Source organism: Cervus elaphus, chromosome 1, assembly GCF_910594005.1.
Source record: "Cervus elaphus chromosome 1, mCerEla1.1, whole genome shotgun sequence".
Lineage (NCBI taxonomy): Eukaryota > Metazoa > Chordata > Mammalia > Artiodactyla > Cervidae > Cervus > Cervus elaphus.
The window spans coordinates 47824767-47847560 of NC_057815.1; the positions used below are offsets into that span (position 1 = coordinate 47824767).

The following is a 22794-nucleotide window of genomic DNA, read 5'->3' on the forward strand; positions in this document are numbered from 1 at the left end:
CTTCCCTTTATGTGTAATTCTCTAGACAAGATTTTCACCTACTGCAGTGATGTAGACAAGTCAGCGAATTAAAAATCAACTTGCTTTTACCTCCAGAATTTTATCAACTCCATAAATGTTATATAATCTAGGAGACATTCACTTTTTTGGTGTTATGGCATTTCATCCGGACAAACTACGCGTAGACGTTAGATCAATGGCTCAGAAAAGTCTGCATATCAGGACAGTCTCCTCTGCAAAGTTCAGACTTTGCAAAGTCCAGATCTTACCACAATTCCACCCATGGCTCTGCTAACCATGCCAAGGCTTCTCTGTCCTCACGGATAACTACCCTGTCCTCCCATATCTCTCTGTATGAATGATCTTCCGAAGTCTTGGAAACCTGAAGTCCTGAAGACTGGATGGGTGGAAAGCCCTAGGAACCAGGATCTTGGCTGCCAGTGTTCCTTTTTAAAAATTTCACATGTGTATGCTTCCAGGACAACGGTCGACCAGGGTTAAAGCCAGTCAGCTGAAACACCGTCACTGGCCAGAATGAGAATCCCCTTTGCTGAGCTCTTGAGCTTGAGGCTCTGTCATCCCACTACCCATGCTTTTTGGGTGAACACTGGCACACAAGAGCTCAAGAAACAGAGCAGAAGAAACCAGGCACAGAAGACAGTCTCCCTTTTCATGCTTTAATCCCATACCCTGTGCTCCATGGATGGAGGGAATGGTCTCCCCAGTCCTGGCCAAGTCCACAATCAGAGCAGGTGAGGTTCATGAGTATTCAGCCTCAGCTCCACAGAACCTCTACCAGACAACAGAGACCCTTGGGCCATGAGATCCTACACATTAGTTCTTACATGAAAATGAAATCATGTAAGAAAAAGCAAACAATGCCGATATCAAAGCCATTTACTCCTGGTAAATTCTTCAGGGTCCCAGGTCTCTCTGATGTCAGAGAGTGAGGCAGGGAAGATGAGGGTGGGGAGTCAGGAGAATAGTCTAGATGGCCTTGGTCAGCAGCAACAGCTCTTTCTTAATTTTCCCATAATTTGAGCTCAGATCTTCTCCAATTCCCTTCATGTAAATAAAGTGAGCCTGTCCATCATGATTCTACAATTGTTAAGAGTGCCTTTGTCAGCTGATACCATCTCAAAAATCCCCGCACAAACCCATGTGACAAGGATGGGGTGGGTGGGCTTGTGTATACATGGAAATGTAAATGATTTCACCATGATTTTAATCAGACTTTACTGAATCCCTCGGCACCCAAATGCTACATCCCACTTGTGGCAGAATAAGTGCCAGGGACAAAACCAAGAAACTGGGAGGCCCATCATGAGCCTCCTCACAGGAGAAACAACCACGAGGAAAGAGGCTGCTGACTGGGCCCCCCTTTCAAGCAGTGTCTGGCACCTGGTGTCGTTTTGACCTCGGAGAGGAGAGCAGCCTGACGAGATCTACATGAAGCCGCCTTCATGTTTCTGCCCATCAAATGCTACTCACACCTCTCCCCAGAGTCAAAGGAAAGTGCATGGTGAGGAAGTGAACCAGTAAGAGGTTTGTACAGGTAACCTGTGGGGTGAGGCAGAGCCATCTAGACATGGTTCTCCTGCCCTGACTTCAGGGCTGTGTGCTTTAAGGTTTGAGCCCAGGGAGGACGGCATCGTAAAGGCTGGTCCCTCACCAACCCCGAGGATTGGTCCTGGGCCACTTCAAAGCTGAGGCTGTTAAATCATCTTCAGGATGGGGGCAAGTATAATAAGCCCGACCTCTTACGTCTTCTACTCCCCCTGCTTCACACCTGTCAGGCGGAGGCAGAAGCCTTTTAGCCAAGGAGAGGCCTCATTTCAGGCGAACTTTGGGAAGAATGTCTCCTCAAGGTGTGGAGGAAGGCTGAGAGGTCCTGCCTGGGGCTAATTTAGCTGCGGGAAGGTGTCATCAGACTTGGGCAGGTCAGGCAGACGCCCTAGACAAGGTCTCCTCTAGCAGACAAGAGGGCCTCTCCCAGCCCGTCCCCAGGAGAAGGCCGAAGGCAGGTGTCCCTACGTGAGGCCCTGGCTAGGAGGCCTTTTGTGAATGGGTCCTCTGGTGCCTGATTAAGTGGTAGCCTCTGCTGAAGCTCTTCCCGCAGGTAGGGCACGTGAACGGCTTCTCGCCTGTGTGTGTCCGCTGGTGCCTGACGAGGTGGTCCCTCCGGCTGAAGCTCTTCCCGCACTCGCCGCAGCGGCAGGGCCTCACCGAGGCGTGTCCCCGCAGGTGCTTGGCGAAGGCGGCGCTGTGGCTGAAGCAGCGGCCGCACTCGCTGCACGGGTACAGCTCCTCGGCCGCGTGCGTCTTCCGGTGGGCCAGGTACCGCCTGTGGTCGCTGAAGTCCTCGCCGCACTCGCCGCACAGGTAGGGCTTGCCTCCGAGGTGGATTCTTTGGTGGGTGGTGAGCACGGATTTCTGGCTGAAGCTTTTGCCACAGATGGTACAGAAGAAGGGCTTCTCTCCCGTGTGCGTCCTCTGGTGCCTGACGAGGTCGGAAGTCCAGCGGAAGTGCTTCCCGCAGTCCTGACACCTATAGGGTTTCTCCACGGGTGGGGTTCTCTCGGCCTGGCCCAGAGGAGCAGCCTCAACCAGATTCCTCCGGTTTAGCGGGTATTTGTGAGGAACGTTCATCCTGTGTACCTTCTGGTGCCTGGCGAGATGGGAGCTCCGTGTGTAGCTCTTCCCACACTCCATGCATTTATAGGGTTTCTCTCCCGTGTGAGTTCTCAGGTGTCGAATGAGGTGAGAGTTACAAGTGAAACTCTTTCCACACACAGGACAGTCATGATGTCTCCCTAACAGGGGGTGGACAGGCATGGTTTCCTGAAGATTCGTTGAACTATTGACTTGAGAAATCTTTGTGCTGAATCTTCTTTCATTAAGTCTCCCAGGATCATCCTCAAAGACTATTTCCCAGTCTGGAGTTTGGTGAATTTCTGCATCTCCCGACACAGACCTGTGTGGATCCTCCAAACTCAGATCTTCTTGCTCAGGACACTCCTCCTCCTCGTCACTCCTGTCTCCTGTAGAAACAGAGATGAGAAGGGAGGAGATTACAGAGGTAGAAGGTGTGTCTTCTGCACAGTGGAGAGAGTTTTACACTGTTCTGAAAGGTCAAGACCATATAGAAAGAAACTCATCTTTCTCAACTGCAGAGGCTAGAAAAAAGAAGTAACTGGTCAACTGTATGCCTGTTGTAATTTGAGCAGTGTCTTACATGTTATCTCATGCTGGCAACAGCCTTCATGTGGACAAATATTATCATCCTCCTTTCACAGATGTGGAGGGACTTTACCGGTGGTCTAGTGGTTAAGAATCCATCTTTAAATACAGGGGATGTGGGTTCAATCCTTGGTTGGGGAACTAAGATCCCACATGCAGTGAGGCGACTAAGCCTGTGTACCACAACTAGAGAAGTCTGTGTGCAGAACGAATGTGGAGACTGGGGATCAAGAGTTTGTGTAAATGCTTAAAAAATGGTATAGCTGCAATTCCAAAAGTTTCCTTTTTTTCCTGTCACCATTTTGTATTACACATCCCTGAAACCAATGACAGGTGTGAAGCGGGGAGAAAAGACAGAATGTTTGGCTTCAGAGGGAGACAGTGGTGCTGGCTGAGCCATTAGAAGAACCAGAAAGAGGGGCTCTCCAGAGGGCGAGGGAAACACTGACCAGAGGAACTGGCAGCCGAGGGGTGGGGGTGGGGCAGATCCCCTGCCACTCCTCACCTGTGTAGGTGAAACTTAGAATTTCTGGCTCTTCAGGCTCCTGAGGCTCTGGGACATCTGGGACCAGAGGCTCTTCTTCTCTGACATGGGAGATCTCGTCTAGTCTGGGGATTGGAAAGGCTGCTCAAAAGAGGGAAACAGGACATCACGATTGGCTCAACAGTCCCCTGGGTCAAGAGCAGATCTTTTCTGTTCGGTAGACTGAAGAAAAATCCCATAGGCAGGCCATTCAAACCTTCCGTCTCTTTAGCTTGAGCCCCTGACAGGAACTGTGTATCTCTTGCCTTTCACCAGCAACTCAGTAATCACACAACTGGCAGTGTTACCCTCTTTTCCTATATTCAAGTAAGTAGAATACTCCAAGCTTTTATTGCTTGCTTCAAAACTGATATGCTTACCTACTCACACTAAACTAAAACTCACACTAAAACTATAATATTTACAGTTCTATTTTCTTGTTAGAGATTTCCAACTGCTTTCTAGGCATTTTCTCTTCCCTTTAATTTTGAAAGCTATCATCTTCTTCAGCTGTCCTTTCATGTCACTGGTGGGGTCAGCGTAAGAGAAGTGTAGTACGGACAATCAAAGGTCTAAGACACCCTCAGTTTCCAACAAGAGGAAGATCTTTGTGCTCAGGACACTCTAGAAACACTTGAAATTCCTTACACAGGGAGACCACGATTCCGCAGTCTTCTTCCAAGACGTATTCCCCATAGAACTCTTTCTGGGTTGGATCCAGATCACTCCACTGGTCCTGGGAGAAGCACACGGCAACATCCTTGAAAGTGACCAAGCCCTGAAACAACACAAGGATTCCATTACAATGTGATGCTTCATGGAGCCTCATATCTAATTCCTGGAATGAAGGTCATTGGTACATACACAGTCAATCCAAGAGACAGAGAAACTCAAACGGGACACCTGGTTCTCTTTCAGGACACCTGTGTTTCATTTTCTGTTGCTGTTTCCCAAGTTTCTGCTCTTGCAACTGACCCTCTTCCTGTTCTCTCCAATCCAACCATTTCCCCTCAGCACCAGACTACACTGTTCTTCCTGAGGATATTATTTACAATATGAGAAATGTCTTGGAAGTCATCATTCTAATGCTACCTATATCTCTGCAAAAATTCATCTTTTCTAGGACGTTCTTCCTAATTGCCCTTACCTAATCATGCACCACTTATACAGTCTACCTAGCATCAACAGGACTTCCCTTTTCAGCTCTACAATCTAAAAACAAGGGTGAGCTCTATTCCTTTATTCTCCAGCCACTCAGCTTAGTTTCAGGGCTCCTGACCTGGTGAACTCTTCATGAATGCCATGGCCTGACTGAATGAGTCCCTAGGAGAGAACAGCAACCAAAATAAAAAATCGATTTTGCAGGCCAGTCAGTCACCCTTACAAATGACTGTCAAGTTTATTTCTTAAAATAAAAAACAAATTCTCAGTTTGACAACTTCAAAGTTGTACCAGAGTTTTCCCAAAACAACCCCATTTTGTTAGTCCGTCAGGTCAGTGGCAAATCAAGAGGCTCTGGAGCCTGCAGATCCAACTAAGAAGTTCTTCTGAGATGCAACTCCTCCCCTTTCAGACACGTGCGGAACTCAAAGCTTAACCTGGCAACAGACAATGGAAGCCTGTATCCTGTCTGACCTGTTCAGCATACGGCTAATGCTCAATGGTTCCTCGAATTCCCTGTGGTGCAGACAGAAATGAAGGCGCACCTGTGACAGAGCAGCGAGAAGGGCGACCATCTCGGCGTTTCCAGGGTTCGTCTCTTCAGGAAGGGCTGGGTCCTGGGGCACTGGAACCTCTAAGAAGACAGGAAGAGGATGATCAGTCACGTGCAAGGCATCCCTATAACCAGCAAAGAGTTGAGCATCCCCCATGGTCTCTGGTGGGAAGGGTGGGGTTGAGACACTGGCCTAAGAATAATTTGAGTCACCCCAAAGCTGCCACCTATAACGTTACGGGAATGCCAGGGGAATAACCAAGAGTTCTGTTGTCCGCGGTGGCCCTGCTCTCGCGAGACTACGGCTAGTACCGCCTCCTTCCAACACCTGCGTCCTGTGGCTTGCTCCACTCATGCTCTACCAGCCTCCCGGTCTGAGAGCAACACCCCCACCCCTCACTCAGCCATGACCCCCCCTTCCTGCGGGCTTCCCACCGCTCTCCTGCAGGGGCTGGAGCTCCGACTCCTGGCACGGGGTCTGCTCTTCTGATGCCCCCAGATCTGGGCTCTGTGTGGTCTCCTCACGGAGCTCCTCGGGGGTCAAGGTCTGTGCAGGGTCCTGCAGCTCACTAGGTGACCCGGGCTCTGCTCCTGGAGGCACTGTCTCCTCGGACAGGACTTCCTGGCCGTGAACATGGACAGTCACCTGGGAACAATTCCAACTTCCAGTCACCGCTGAGTCAGGATAAAGTCCTGGGTGTCACAGGGCTCACATCAGGAGAAGCTGCCATCGGAAAACTCCCAGGGAGACCCAGGAGAAGAGGGGAAGTCCATTCCCCCTGGTGTGTGCGAGGGGAAGCTCAGGTTACTGTCGTCAGAACAACGGGCGGGGGCGGGGGGGAGCGCGCGGGACATTCAGATACCTCTCTGTTCTCTTTTTGCCCTCAACCCTGCCCATCACTGGGGCTCTGAGATGCCATCCTTCCCATCACCCTCTCTGCTGTCTTAGGAGGGGCCTCTCTGACTGAGGGGCTGAGAACCTCTGAGGAAGTCACAGAATTCTCCCCCCCAGGAAAATGAGGTTCTATACCCAAAGGAAAAAGGAAAGCGGTATCACCCTTGGTGATGAGGCCGCAAAGACGGTCCCCAGGCAGGTGTTTCAAGAACCAGGAAGTCACACACACAAACACACACACTCCGCTGTCCCATGGGGCGTATGGATGTAGGTGCAACCCAAGGGCAGAGCCAGTTAAGTTTACAGGGTGATTTCTGTGAGCCCTAGCCATCCTTCCAGCGGGTAGACCCCCTCCGCATCACACAGATCAGGACTCCCCCTCCTCACCCACCGCCTTGGTCTCCTGGGCTGTTTCTGCAAACCCTCCACCAGGGTCACGGCCTCCTCGCCGCTCTCGGGCCGCTGGCCCCGCACCCAGCTCTGCAGCTCCCCGGGCAGGACGGTGAGGAACTGCTCGAGCACCAGCAGCTCCAGGATCTGCTCCTTCGTCCTCCGCTCTGGCCTCAGCCACTGACGACACAGTTCTCGGAGGCGGATGAGGGCTTCCCGCGGGCTGGCTGCTTCCTGGTAGCGGAAGCGCCGGAAGTTCTGGTGCGACGTCTCGAGCACAGGGTCATCCCTCTGTGACACAGACTCTGGCCCACAGGGGAAGTCGTCTTCCAGCTTCACCATGAGAATTCCCTCCTCTTCCCAAAGATCCTGGTCCTCCGGCTCCAAGGCAGTAGCCATTGTCTGGCTCTAAGGTGGCCTCACACCATCGAGAGCTCACACAGTTCCCCCTCTATCAGCCTGCGCGAATCCAGGAGTTTCTCCCAAGGGACCTGGGGTAGAGAAGTGAAGATAGACAACAAGCTAAGCATGAAGGTACCCACAGGAGTCACAGTTCTGAGCTCAGTCTTAATCCTGTACACATAATACTCCCGAACTCAAGTTCCCATTCCCCTAATCTCTGTAACACACTCTGTACATAGACCTAGTTGGAATAGGGAAATACGTGTCTGAAGGAATGTTCTCCCATTTCTTTTTCTAGGCAAGGGTCACACCTCATGCAAAAACAGAAAAATACTGCATTTCTATTTCATAAAATCTGTGAAACTTAAAGGAAAACAGTAGGAGAAAGGATACTTAAAACTGCCTGCTAAAAATGTGGTATTGACCACAATCTGTTTTACAAATACACACACATGCTGACACATACATGGGGATATATGTTCCGAGAAGTGACACATCAATAGGCCTGAAATAGAGAAGACTTAATGGAGGTTCAGTGAACTGAATCACATTCCGTTATCAATTTCTTTTGTAAAGTGGGGACTCTCAGAGATTTGAGGGGAGGACTGTATGAGGTAACAGTGAGGAAAGCCACAGAAACAGCGGCTGGCACACAGGCACCCCCTGAAGTGACCCTCCTCTTAAGATGTCTTTAATTGGGAGACCTACATACCCTTAAACCTGAATGCTGAAAACTAAATTCATGATTCTTACTCCCAAATCCACCCCTCTTCCTGGTATCCTCTGTTGGTTGAGATCATCACTTTGTTAAGTAAACACTCAACTTTATAATCTTTGGATTCAATGTTGATTCTTCCCCATTGCTTATAGCTCATTAAACCAGTTCTGCCTCTCAAGCCTCTGTTTCCTCCTGTTTGGGCCCTCACCTCTTGCCTGGACTACTGCCACGACTTCCTCATTGGGAGTCCTGTAGCAGTCAGCTATGAGCAGAGTGCAACAAGTTCACCAGCTGAGCTTTTGCAGAACACAGAATCACAGAGCATTCTTCTGGACACTCTGATTCAAGTCAGTCTAGACAACTGTATCATTAAGAAATGTTACATATGGTTCTGAAGTGCATCCTGGTTGAGAAACACCTAAAGTGTCTATGATTAAGATTGGGAGTCCTAGAGTCAGACAGTCAGACTGTCAGGGTTTGAATCCTCGCTCTACTGTTTAAGAGGTGTGGGGGCCATGGTCAATTTTTATCCTCCTTCTGCCTGTTTTCCCATTTCCAGAATGGAGGTAAGGCTGGAATCCATCTAACAGGGTTACTATGAGGAGTATCTGTGAAGTGCTTAGAAGAGCAATGGTGCCCCAATGTTAACTATTATCTTTCTGAATTATAGTTACAACGGCATCACCCAATATTTTAAAATAGTAACTTTGTAAGTAAGATCAGTTCCAAAATCCTCGGCATGGCACATGAAGCCCTTCACAACCAGCCTCTGTTTACTTTTCAGGGCTCGTATCCTCCCCTTTTCTCTGTGGCACCTGCTATAATGAATGCATTGCTCACCTCCCTACAATGGGGTGTCTTTACAGACCTCCAAGTCCCTAAGAGTCTGTTCCTCATGTATGGAAAACTCCCACCCCCGATGCTGCACATGTGCTCTTATTCCTTCTTCATTTCCGGGATTTGCAGTTTAGGTCTTAATCAGTTTTCTGAATTACTGCAGCTGCCTCTACACATGAGCTACCTGTCTCCAGGTTCATTACTTTTAAGTTACCAACCATCATTATCACCAGAGTGAGTGCCCTTTGCAAATCTGGTCCTGTCCCTTCCTTATTTAAGATATTCAATCACTCCTCTCTGTCTTGTAACTGAAATATGAACTTCTAAGGGTTATGTATTAGGTTGGCCTTCATCTTTGCCTTCCTTTGCCTTCCTCTCCTATCCTTTCAAACACACACACAGAGTGCATGTGAAGCACACAAAAGCTCTATGCTCTTTGTCCTCTCCACATGCAGTTCCTTCAGAATCTTGACTCTTCATTAGGTTAAACTTGTCTTTCAAGACATAGATAAGGCTTCATGTTTTCTGAGATGCTTTCTTTGAACCCATTCCCTGGCCCTTAAGCATGGTTAGGAATCACTGCTTCCCTAGCTATCTAAGCACATCTGTATCTCAAATCTGCCGTATCACACAGCCATCACCTATCTTTCCTGTGAAACTTCTTGAAGTAGGGAACTGTGCTGTGATCGATCTCCAATACCTGTAAGAAATTGCACAATAAATGCATTTAAATGAGTAAGTCTCCACTTTGAAGTTTCCTTCCTACATTAACAGGATGAAAGTCTTTCCCACTGTAAGTTTCTATTCTCTTTTATTCACCAAATCTTGTTAAATCTATGTTCTAAATCTTTCAAATTCATCCATCTCATCTCCTCTGCCATTCCCTTAGTCAAAGCTTGATGACCCACTAACCCCTACGACCACAGCGGCATGTGTGTGGGATGAAGTACCTGGTTCAAATCTCACCAGTGTCCTCCTGGTGGCTGCCCCTACCACCACTTTCCATGTGCAACCTGAGGGGTTCTTCATGTCCCCATCTTTTTCTGCTTCACCACAACTGCCCCTGGAGAAGGAAATGGCAACCCACTCCAGTGTTCTTGCCTGGAGGATCCCATGGACAGAGGAGCCTAGTGGGATACAGTCCATGGGGTTGCAGAGTCAAATACGACTCAGCAACTAAGCATCTATGCACAATTGCCCCAGGTGTATCTCAAGGTCAGTAATCTTCTCTTTTTAAACTTTTTGACCACACCACATGGCACGTGAAGTCTTAGTTCCATGACCAGGGATTGAACCCATGTCCCTTGAATTGGAAGGGGAGTCCTAACCACTGGACCACCAGGGAAGTCCTAGCAATTCATTCGTAACAGCTGTAACATGCTGTCTAATGTGCAATGCTGCCCATTAATGACCAAATTACTCATTCTTAAAATCTGTATCTCAAAGCAATTTTCATTCAGGCTCACTTCATTTTTCCAATACCTGAAAACATGTACTAAGTAATTTCATGGTCTATTCTAGAAAGTTCCATAATTAACAGATCTCCCTGGGCTAATTTTCCTATGTATTAAATCCACTCTACCTCATGGTGGTTTTTCTTCATGGGCAGTTTGTATCTTTTTTTAATGCTTTTGCCCATTTTCTTTGGGAGACCTGAGAGCCCTAGGTTACAAAAGTGAGCCCTTTGAATGAAATTTCATTTGCTTCTACCCAAGTACTAGTGGTTTCAATGATCTTAACTTCTCAGAGCATTCCCTGAATCATGTTGACAGTGTGTTATTTAGGCCTAAGCCTCTGACCCAAGGCTATGAAGGCCTACACTTCCCTTGCCCTTCCGTGTGATCAGTAGACACACTTTCACAGGAGTAGCTCTTCCAGGCTCCAGGCTGGCAGATGGTTCAACTCCATATTCCTCCCCTGTCCCCACCAGTCCCCCACTCTCATATCTCATTGTTGGGAGTAAGCCTTTATTTTGGTGTGAAATCTCCTTGGGCTGTGGTGGAGTCAAGAGTGACTCCCTCCTCCAGCTTTTATTTCTAGAACCTACACATTTACCTTTAGCTTTGCGGAAGGGAGGTGGATGAGTGCCAGCATCCTGAAATGGGCAGGAGCCATTTCAGTTCCACCTGCAATACTTCAGTAAGGTCTGAGTCAATTTTTTTTTTTAATGTGGACATTTCTAAAGTCTTTATTGAATTTGTTACAATATTACTTCTGTTTTGTTTTGTGGGATCTTAGCTCCCTGACCTGGAGAATCCCAGGGACAGTGGAGCATGGTAGGCTGCCGTCTATGGGGTCGCCCAGAGTCGGACACGACTGAAGCGACTTAGCAGCAGCAGCAGCAGCTACCTGACCACAGTTTGAACCTGCACACCTTGCACTGGAAGGTGACTTAACCACTGGACCACCAAGGAAGTCCCTGACTAAACTTCCTAACATATAAAATCAGCCAACAGCTCCAGACTGTCCACAGGAGAAAATCTGAACTCCTTATAACTTGACTCTCGAGGCCCTGCAAGACCTGGCCCCTGCCCATCTTTATTCCCATGACTGCTACTCCACTGTACGCTGCTGCCTGCACATACAGCTCTCTTTTCTGTGCTCTCACTGGGTTTTTGTTCCTGATGCTGTTGACACGCCTTGAAATACCCTTTTTACCCCCTTTACTTGGTCAACTCTACTCATCCTTCAGAGCTGCTCTTCCTGGACACCCTCCCTGGTCCTCCCAGACTGTTTGCACAGGAACCTAGACCCTATATCACAGCACACATATCCATCTACCTTATGCATGGCAAGAACCATTTACACTCCTGTTTAATTCACCAGACCACGAAGCTCTGAGGACAGGGCTGGACAGCACCCAGCTCAAGGCTGTCAACAGGTTCCCAGGCAGAGACCACAGAAAGTTCTTTTTAAGTCTTTCTCCAGAAGGACAGATCCAGTGTCTTATTAATTTTTATTTATCCATTTGTTCAGCAAACTGTGTGCTAGACAGATGGATAAATAAGGAAAAAACACTTGTTATTTGGATTGTGAATAAAACAGAATACTGTCATTGGTCCCTGAAGTGAGGAAACCACAACTCATCACAAGGAATCTTCAGGTTGCCCTGGGAGAATCCACATGTAAGTCACAAGAACTGTGTGTTTGGAAAAGAAAAACAAAGTTATTTTCCTCTGAAGATTTGAATCAACTTTAATAATCACAAAATCAGACATCAAGTAATTTAATGCAACTACAACAATGATTGATGCTTTCAAACCGTGGTGAGGGTCCCTTGGATAGCAAAGAGATCAAATTCGTCAATCCTTAAGGAAATCAACTCGAATATTCATTGGAAGGGCTGATGTTGAAGCTTCAATCCTTTGGTCACCTGATGCGAAGAGCCAACTCACTGGAAAAGACCCTGATGCTGGGAAAGAATGAAGGCAAAAGGAGAAGAGGGTGGCAGAGGATGAGATGGTTAGATAGAATCACCAACTCAATGGACATGAGTTTGAGCAAACTCCAGGAGACAGTGAAGGACAGGGAAGCCTGGCATGCTGCAGTCCATGGGGTCACAAAGAGTTGGACATGACTCACCAACTGAACAGTGATGATTTACCAGGACAATGCCCCCCCACATCTGCAAGGGAGGGGAAGAAGATGGTATTGATATACGGGGTCTCCAGCTTAATGAAGGGATTTCTATTATTACTATCTTAAAAGTCCAAGAACTTCCCCAGCAAAGCCAACCAGGAACTCTCACTGTTTTCATGTAGCACAGTCCACAGGATTCCCTATTACAGAGTCTATGTGCTATGACAGAGGGTGCTGCTCTTACAGGGCTTTGCTTTCCCCAAAAAGAGAATATAATAGCACCACATAAAACCTGCTTTATTTGCTTGCTTTGTATTTATTTTGGCAGACTAAGAAGATGAGATGGAGGCAAAAGGTCAGCAACAGTGGGGACTTCCCTGGTGGTCCAGTAGCTAAGAGTCTGCTCTCCCAATGCAGAGGGCCTGGGTTCGATCCCTGGTGGGGGAACTAGATCCCACATGCCACAACTAAAGATACTGCATGCTGCAACAAAGATCAAAGATCCTGTGTGTCACAACTGAAACCTGGCACAGTCAAATAAGTGAATAAATATTTTTTAAAAATCAGCCAACAGCAGAATAAGGGGAGGCAGAGCCATCCTTCTTGGCGCAGGAGATGGGAAGGGAGGAGGTGGGCAATGCTGTGGGAAGAGTACCAGATTCAGTATCCAGAGATGTATGTCCGGGCCCACATCCCTACGAACCTGGGGTCTCCTGAGACAATGGACACAAGAGTGCTTGTAAAGGATGAAACTCTCTGCAGACAACCACGCCCCTAACACACAGGATTCACTGAGGTCTGTGAGAGCTTACAAACTAGTGTGCTGTGCAAATGTTACACGTCAGTACTAGAGACAGAAAATGGACATTGTATTTTATTCTGCCCTTTACGGGATGGGCTACCCTACAAGTGTGCCTAGGAATTCGTTGCCTTTGCTATTCTAATGCCTCCCCTCAGTGTCTGTCCTTGGAATGGCTCTACAGTGATAGCTAAAAGCCCAAAACCAGGATGCTACAGAGAGACTGAGAGGCAAGGCCAAAAAAAGTGAAAGACCTGGTTTCAGAAGGCTTGAACATGTCTACAGAGATGCTTCATGAGCCTTGGCCCGGGCAGGCCACATGACCTAGTCTCTTCAGTGTTTCTAAGATGGCTGGGGCAAGACTGGGGAGGAGAGGTGGAGAGGCAAGACCTTTCTCCCGTCCGTGCTCCAGCTGTCTCTGTCCCTGAGTGAGTCCCATGCTAGTGAGCTTCCCAGGTGGTTCAGCTGGGATAGAATCCACCTGCTAATGCAGGAGACTCAAGAGACACGGGTTCAATCCCTGAGTCAGGAAGATCCCCTGGAGGAGGAAATGGCAACCCACTCCAGTATCCTTGCCTGGAGAATCCCATAGACAGAGGAGCCAGGCTACAGTCCATGGAGTGGCAAAGAGTCAGACACAACTGAGCACACACACACATGCATGCACACACACACACACACACACACGCCCTAACTCAATCCTACTGACAAGAACAGAACAGTGCAGGCAGTGAAAAGATACCTGGGTCTCTAGCTTAAAATGTTATTACTATGTGGGTGGTTGTAGTCCTGCAGCATCTAACCTAGAGAAAGATAGGATCTACTGAATCTATTTACCGGCAAATAATCTTCAGAAGAAAACAGTGATCAGAGGTTCGAATGATGATATTCAGCTGATACTTAAATCCCTCCCAGTCTCCCTTCTCTGAATGACACAGGCCCACAGTCTGGAGATGTGAATGTCTGCTCACTGGGGCTAACCTGACCTTGCAACTGCTCCTCCTGTTGTTCTAGAAATCAGCCAACAAAGATTGTTCACTGCCCTTTATCACTCCTGCACTACTCTTTAAAACTAAAGATTACCCACTAAGATCCTCCTACTGGAAAGATTCTTCCACTTTACTGTTCGTTATCCTTAGTCTAATGTCTAACCACACTCTACACAAAATGATTAGGGGCTCTGGAGCCTTAGTCTGAACCCCTCTCCTCATTTATTAGCCAGGGGATGCTCCTTAAATCTCAGTCCAAATTTCAGAATGTGGCCAACACTTCACACCTCATATGGTTGTTTGAAGGATAAGTGAAGTAACACACTGGATTGCTTTCAGCACAGAGCTTGGTATAAGGCAGATGCTCCATATATTCTGTTCTCTTTCCTGCAAATTACTTTAAATCCTTTTGGGAAGAAGGCAAGATTTAAATGATGAGCAAAAGTCCTTTATTTCATCATAATGCCAAGAAAAAACATTTTAATGCATAGATTTAAAATCTTGGTCTGTTTACTATTATATCTAAAGTACAGTGTCTAGGGAGTTTTCTGGGCTTCCCTGGTATCTCAGACGGTAAAGAATCTGCCTGTGATGCAGGTGACCCAGGTTTGAATCCTGGCTCTGGAAGATCCCTGGAGAAGGAAAATGGCTGCCCACTCCCGTCTTCTTACCTGGAGAATTCTATGGACAGAGGAGCCTGGCGGGCTACAGTCCCTGAGGTTGCAGAGTTGGACATGACTGAGCGACTAATACAAGGGAGTTCCCTGGCAGTCCAGTGGTTAGCCCATGTGGTGCTCTCACTGCTATGGCCCAGGTTCGATCCCTGGTCAGGGAACCAAGATCCTGCAAGCCACTCAGTGCAGCCAGAAAAAGAAAAAATAAAGTGTTAAACCAAGACGAGAGTCCTGGCTTTGAAAGCACTTACAAGTGAAGATTAAACAAAGTCCTTAGGACACAGACAGGATGAAAACTTAAAGATAGGCTCTCCTGCCTAAGACCACGTTAGCAACGCTTCTACTTAAATCACAGTTCTGTCCCCTCCCTTGAACAGTAAGAGGCAACCTGAGGCAAATCCAGTGCGTACAGGCATACCCCGTTTTACTGCATTTCATCTTTTTTATGCTTCAGAGATAATGTGGTTTTTCGTTTGTTTCATTTTACAAATTAAAGGTTTGTGGCAACCCTTCCTGGAGCAAGCCATTTTCCCACCAGCATTAGCTCACTTGATGTAATTAATTTTTATAATCTTTGCAATATTTCAAACTTAATTATTTTTATATTTGTTATGGTGATCGGTGGTTAGTGATCCTTGATGTTACTACTACAATTGTTTTGGAGTGCCACAATCTACACTCATATAAGATAGCAAACAATCAATAAATGTGTACTTTTTGACTTCTCCACTGACCAGCTGTTCCCCTATCTCTCTCTTGTCCTATTCCCTTAGACACAATAATATTGAAATTAAGAAAATTAATAACCCTACAGTGGGCCCTAAGTGTTCAAGTGATAGGAAGAGTCACATGTCTCTTGCTTTATTTATTTATTTTTTTATGTCTCTTGCTTTAAATAAAACACAAGAAATGATTAAACTTGATGAGGAGGGCATGTTCAAAGATAGGACAGGCCAAAAACTATGCTTCCTGCACCAGTTAGCCAAACTGGAAAGCAAAGATAAAGTTCTTGAACAAAATTAAAAGTGCTACTCCAGGGAATTCATAAATATAAGAAAGTGGTGAAAGTTTTAGTGGTTTAGATAGACAATCAAACCAGCCAATTCAAAGGATCGTTGAATCCTTTGAGCCAAAGCTTCATCCACAGTAAGGCCCTATCCCTCTTCAATTCTGTGAAGGCAGAGAGAGGTAAGACAGCTGCAAAAGAAATCTGAAGCTAGGAGAGGTTAGTTCATGAGGTTTAAGGAAAGAAGCCATCTCCATAAAGTGGAAGGAGAAGCTACAAGTACTGATGAAGAAGCTACAAGTTATCCAGCTCTAGCTAAGAAAATTCATGAAGGTGGCTGCACTAAACAGCCTATTTTCAATGTAAACAAAACAGCCTTTTACTAGAAGTTGTCATCTGGAATTTTCATAGCTACAGTGTGTGTATTCAGTCATGTCTAACTCTTTGCAACCCCATGGACTGTAGCCCACGAGGCTGCCCCATCCATGGGATTGTCCAGGCAAGAATACTGGAGTGGGTTGCCGTTTCTGACTCCAGGGGATCTTCCCGACCCAGGGACTGAACCCACATCTCTTCCGTTTCCTGCACTGGCAAGCGGATTCTCTACCAGTGCACCACTGGGAAGCCCTCATAGCTAGACAGAAGTCAACAATTAGCTTTAAAGCATCAAAGGACAGGCTGCCTCTCTTGTTAAGGGGTAATGCAGCTGGAGACTTTGGGTTTAAGCCACTGCTCATTTACTATTCTGAAAATCCTAGGGCCCTTAAGAATTATGTTAAATCAACTCTGCCTGTGCCCTATAAATGGAACAAGAAAGCCTGGGTGACACCGCATATGTCACAATATGGTTTGCTGAATATCTTAAACTCACTGATGAAACCTATTCTAAGGAAAAAAAAGACTTCTTTCAAAATATGACTTCTCATTGACAGTGCACGAGGTCACCCAAGAGCTTTGATGATGTACAAGATTAATGTTGTTTTCATGCCTGCTCACACAACAACCATCCCATAGCCCATGGATGAAAGACTAATTTCGGCCTTCAAGTCTTATTATTTAATAGCAAGAGAACTAGAATCAGAAATGGAGCCTGAAGATGTGACTGAACGCTATAATCTCATGATAAAACCTTCATGGGTAAGAAACCTCTTCTTATGTAAGCAAGTGTTTTCCTGGGATGAAATCCACTCTTGGGACAGTGCTGTGAAGACTGTTGCAATGACAACTAAGGATTTAGAATATCACACAGCTTAGTTGATAAAGTAGTGGCAGGGTTTGAGAGAAATGACTTCAATTTTGAAAGAAGTTCTACTGTGGGTAAAATGCTATCAAGCAGCACTGCCTGCCACAGAGAAACTGTTTATGAAAGGAAGTCAACTGATGCAGTAAACTTCACTGTTGTCTTATTTTAAGAAACTGCCACAGACACCTCAACCTTCAGCCAACAGCAGCCCGATCAGTCACCAGCCATCAATATCAAGGCAAGATCCTCCATCAGCTAAAAGATTATCATTTGCTGAAGAGTCAGATGATGGTTATCATCTTTTTTTTTTTTTTTTAGCAATAAAGCCTTTTAAAATTAAGGTATATACATTTTTTTTTAGACATAATGCTATTGCATACAATTGATTACAGTACAGTGGAAACAGAATTTTTTGGGAAACCAAAAAAATTCATGTGTTTTTACTGTGGGATCTCCTTTATTGCAGCCATCTGGAGCTGAACCTGTATACCCAAGACAGCCTCTAAAAACCTAACCCAGAAGGCAAAAGAAATGAAAGGGAAAAATTTCACAGACTTCTTGCCTTCTAACACATCATGATCAGTGTGCTTCAAACCATGTTTAAAAACTATTTAAGACAGTCTTGCCATTTAATTTTTTCTGCCTTCATTAGACTCAACATATAAAGACATAAATATCTCCTGCCCCCAAATTTTGTAGCCTTTTGTGATTAGATCAAGGTCTAAAAATGTAATTGAGAGTAAATACAATCATGAAAACTATAAATAAAGCTATAATAATCACAATAATTCACTTTAGTTTTAATTAAAGTGTTTCCTCGGAGAAGGCGATGGCACCCCACTCCAGTACTCTTGCCTGGAAAATCCCATGGACGGAGGAGCCTGGGAGGCTGCAGCCCATGGGGTCGCGAAGAGTCAGACACGACTGAGCGACTTCACTTTCACTTTTCACCTTCATGCATTGGAGAAGGAAATGGCAACCCACTCCACTGTTCTTGCCTGGAGAATCCCAGAGACAGGGGAGCCTGGTGGGCTGCCGTCTGTGGGGTCACACAGAGTCGGACACGACAGAAGTGACTTAGCAGCAGCAGCAAAGTGTTTCCTATAGGTAGTCAAAGCTACGGTTTTTCCAGTAGTCATATATGGATGTGAGACGTGGACTATAAAGAAAGCTGAGTGCCACTGATGGTTTTGAACTCTGGTGTTGAAGACTCTTTGAGAGTCTCTTGGACTGCAAGGAGATCCAACCAGTCCATCCTAAAGGAAATCAGTACTGAATATTCATTGAAAGGACTGATGTTGAAGCTGAAACTCCAATACTTTGGCCACCTGATGCAAAGAACTGACTCATTTGAAAAGACCCTGATGCTGGTAAAGATTTAAGGCGGGAGGAGAAGGGGATGACAGAGGATGAGATGGCTGGATGGCATCACCGAATCGATGGACATGAGTTTGAGCAAGCTCCGGGAGTTAGTGATGTACAGGGAAGCTTGGGGTGCTGCAGTCCATGGGGTCACAAAGAGTCGGACACGACTGAGCAACTGAACTGAACTGATAGGCATGTCCACAGGCCCAGGAGGCACTCCTGTCCCACTGTTGACAGTTCTGCCATCAGAGGCAGACAACCTGTGTTCTTCTTCCTGGAGATGTATCATCTGGGACAAGTCACATCAACTCATCCTGAAAATGGGGATGATTTTCTAGCTAAAGGTAGAGAGCTGGATCATTTTGAGAAACTATCTGGCTTTTTAATGGTAACAGAGGAGGAGCTTTGAGGGGTACAAGGATATGTGGCCTCTTTATTGAGTACTTGAGCCATAATTTATTAGTCTGAAGATAGTGAGAGGAATTTATTCAAGAGTTGAGAAGGGCCAGAGGCCAAATACAGGTTGTGAGTCCAGAATTAAACATCCTGCCACCATGAGACTAGTGGTTAACCTCCAACATGAAGCTAGGCTTTTTAACCTTGCAGGTTTTTACTCAGAGGTGGTTAATAGCCTGAAGAAAGCAGGCCAATCTATATGCCTCAGTTTCAAACAGAACATCAAAAACTAATCTGAAGTAGAAAAAACGTGACCACCCAACCTGACACCCACCCTGATGAGGGCAGCAGCTTTTATCCGGCAGCCAAGAGTTAAACTAGCCAAATGCATTTAATTTACTACAATGAATATGGTCAATGTCAATCGCATAGAGGAACCATTATTTAATGAGGAAAAAAAAACCAGGATAATATATTTTGTAAACATAGCCTGACCTTAGGTGTAAATATGAATAATTCAGAATAGTTAATTCAAAAGTCATTCACTATGTTTTTAGTTTTTAATTAATAGTCTGTCAAGATACTCCCTGCTCTGTATCTAGATGACTTCCTCCTGGCTTTGCTCAAGGCTCCCCTCCATATGATGAGATGATGGAAGATGGAACCCACGCCTGCTGGACCAGAGAAATCGGAATAGTACCAGGTTTCTGCTGCAGACTACATCACGGTCCTAAAGTAGAAGTAATCACAGGATGCCATTCTTGTGCTGTTTAGTGTCTGTCTCCCACTGTGAGCCCCATCCCTGAAGGCAAGGGCCTCCTTATATATTTTGATATTTCCAGTTCTTCAACACTTTGGCAAACACTTGATTAAAAAAGATGCTCAATAAATGTGTAATGCATTTAATTAAGTGGCTCACTTCTCTTCCTCCAACTTGAATATTCAGTTGTAGTTCAGAATCAGTGGGTGTCAGGGCTTCTGGGGACAGTTACAGGAATTTGACATCAGCATTTATTTCAATCCCCTGCAGAGAATCAGGTGGCACAGTCATATACTACTTTGTTACAAAGAATTAGTGGAGAGAAACTTCTTTGAGTGAGGAGAAAGGCAGGGGATGACGTTCATTCAGCCCAGAAATATCTACTGAACATCAATTGTGTTTCCCACACAATTCAAGGTGCAGGGCAAAGAAAGATAAAAAAAAAATCACAGGCCCTGATCCGAAAGAATTTAATGTAGTTAAAAAACAGCAGGGACTTCAATATACTAGGAACTCACAGCAAAACTTGAGAATATGGGTATAAGCTATATGATTGAAATTAAAGCTCCTATTAAAAGAATCAAGAAAATCAAGCGGAAAACTCAACATTTCACCATCAATTTAGCTTAAGATGTTGCACTTGGCTGCAAAGGAGGACATTTTCTTAATTTTAAAAATGAAAGAACTCAGACCTAAGTGGTTATATTACCCACACAAGATCTGTTACTAGTTTCAAGCACAGAAGTGTTCACACACAGCTCTTTTGATGCTCAAACCACTGGGACGTGTGAAGAAGTTTGGCCAAAGGCAGTGGTTCTCATTGTGAGAAACCCAGATCAGCAGAGCCAGCACCACAGGACTTGTTAGAAATGCAAATGATCAAGCCCCAGCTCTGACTTACAGACAGTAACTCGGGGTGGCTCCAGTAACCTGTGGGCCTTCCAGGGGATGACGATGTTTAGTAAGTCTGAGTACCAGTACCAAAAGCAAAGGAAGAAAATCTAAGATATGAGCAGAGGGCGTCCAACTTTTCCAGTGCTGCCCAAATGTAAAGGCAGAAAAGTGTCTAGGACCATTATATGTTTTACGCCTCTGCCAAATAATTGGAAGAATAAAGTTGTAAACCTATAACTTACCTCATCTGTATAGTTTATAAAGCTCAAGAGTCCCTCATTTAGTAGTAAACCTTGATATGCACTTGAAATTACTGTCTACTGAAATATAGTATATATAGACTGCAAAAGTGGTACAGAAGGAGAAGAGAGGGGTAAAGACTAGGAATCTCATGCGTTTGGTCCTAGGAAGAAAAGTTCCCGTCCTCCCTCCACCCCTGCCAACCTTCTTACTCGGGACAGTAAAAGCAGAAAGTTACCCAAGACAAATGCCTGCAATCCCTAACCGCTCCCCTGTCATATATCTCCCACTAACAAGCCTCCCATGGCTGCCCCACAATCCTTCCTAAGTGGCTTTCTGGCTCAAGGCCCATAGAGCAGCTTGGAAGAGAAGTTGGAGGGATGAGCGACTCCACTAGCTTTCCTTGTGGCTTCCGAGGGAGGCAGCCTTGGCTGTCACCAGCAGAATGTGGACAGAGAAAAAGCAACAGTCGTAAGCTTAGCCTCTAAGTAGACCCTGGATATGCTAAGATGTGGGAGCACCCCAGGACCAAGGCAGGCAGGGTTATCAAAGTGACCAGGAGCAAAGAATATTCGTGTCCAGAAAAATTAAAACCTGGCTGACAACTTTCTGAGAAAACGGAGCCAATTCATGGCAGACAAACTGACAAACTTTTAGTGAAACCAGACTAACAGCCGGGCCCGGATACTCCCGTTGATGGTAGCGGTGGTATCAAGAAGTGCCAAAACTGGCTGCTAGGGGTTGGGGGAGGGAAGTTGCAAGTGAAGACAGCAGTCACTGGCTTGAGAGGAGGTTCGGTTCGGTAACAGTGAGCTGAAAAGGCACAGACCAGATGGTCTCCAAAGCCTCCGATGATCACGGGTGATAAAATCACAGGTGAGTGTATTTGCGTGTGTTGCAGCGGAGTTTGTGGCTGGCAAGTGATGGGATTCGCCAGGACAGGGAGCCTTCGGGAGGACTGCTCGAGCCAGGTGAGAGGCGGGGTGAGAAAAAGCCGCCGGAACTGAAGGGGCCTCGACCACTCCTCCCTCGGTTTCAGGGGGAAGGGGGGCTGTTGGCGCGGAAGCAACGGGAGGTACGAACTAACTGCGTTTCTGCAGGCCTCAAGAGGGGGCGGAGGGCGGTGGCTGCAAAGAAAGAAGCATGGATCGCCATCCACATCCCCGGAGGCTCTAGCTTCGGCCGCCAAGACACACGGGGACCACCACGCCTTGGCCCCCTCCACGCACTGCCGCCACCCCTTCCCCAGGACAGTACGATTCCCCCAGGGCTCCAGGGGGGCGGGGTCTCCGACCCCTCCCCCTCCTCGCCGCTTAGCCCCGCTCAGCCCGCTCCGGCCCGGCCCGGCCCAGCCCCCAGCACTCACGGCTCCAACAGCTCGGGCGGCTCCTCCCCTGCCCCGGCTTCTCCCCCACCCACTCCCGGCAGAGGCAGCGCCGCCGGATCCGAGCCGCGCGGGGCCCGGCGGGTCGGAACACGTGGGGCCTTTGCGCCCGGAACCGGAAACTGCCCTTCGCCCCGCCTCCTCGCCGCGCTGGGGCCTTTCTAGGCTCTGGGAGGATTGGTTGTTTCTCTGTGCCCCCTCGTTCTGGGAGGTTTCTTGTTCACCGGGACGCGAACCCGAGTCAAGGGCTTCAGACAGACTGCTTCTGTACAACTCTCTTGCCCCGCTCTGCAGGGGGACGGGCGATGGGGTTGTGGGGGTAGTGAATTTACACTCGTGACCTTGCGGGGTGGGGGGCCTCTTCTTTTTTCTGTTTCGGCTGTTTTGTTCGTTTTAATTTTGATACCTATATCTTTACCTGTTTTTCTTGATCCCCCCCCCCGCCCCCCCCCCCACACACCTTTCTTTGCATTATCAGGGAAGCATGGTAGAAAAGAGCAGTTTGGGGGTTGAATACTGCCTCTTGTAGCTGCCATCAGTTGTAGGGATTCGGACAAATCCACCTCTGAACCTCAGTGTCCATCTTCTTTAATGGGCCAAATAAGACCGTTACTGTAAGAGCTAAATGGTATCCTGTACGTGAACCGATTGGAGCGTAGTAGAAGCTTGCTGCTCTGCTGCTCAGCGGCTTCAGTCTTGTCCAGCTCTTTACCACCCCCGTGAAATGTAGCCCTCAAGGCCCCTCT

At 46.9% G+C, this 22794-nt stretch overlaps 1 protein-coding gene across 1 annotated transcript; it reads right to left on the minus strand.

Annotated features, from left to right (window-relative positions):
• Nucleotides 1-661: 661 nt before the first annotated feature.
• ZNF202 (zinc finger protein 202) lies at nt 662-22173 on the minus strand. The gene is made up of 7 exons (XM_043901702.1): nt 22031-22173; nt 6760-7253; nt 5913-6123; nt 5470-5558; nt 4412-4541; nt 3746-3865; nt 662-3041 (listed from the first exon to the last, which is right to left on the minus strand). The coding sequence occupies exons 2-7, from the start codon at nt 7159-7161 to the stop codon at nt 2047-2049; spliced, it is 1947 nt and encodes a 648-aa protein (XP_043757637.1). The 5' UTR covers nt 7162-7253; nt 22031-22173; the 3' UTR covers nt 662-2046.
• Between the last annotated feature and the right edge of the window lie 621 nt (nt 22174-22794).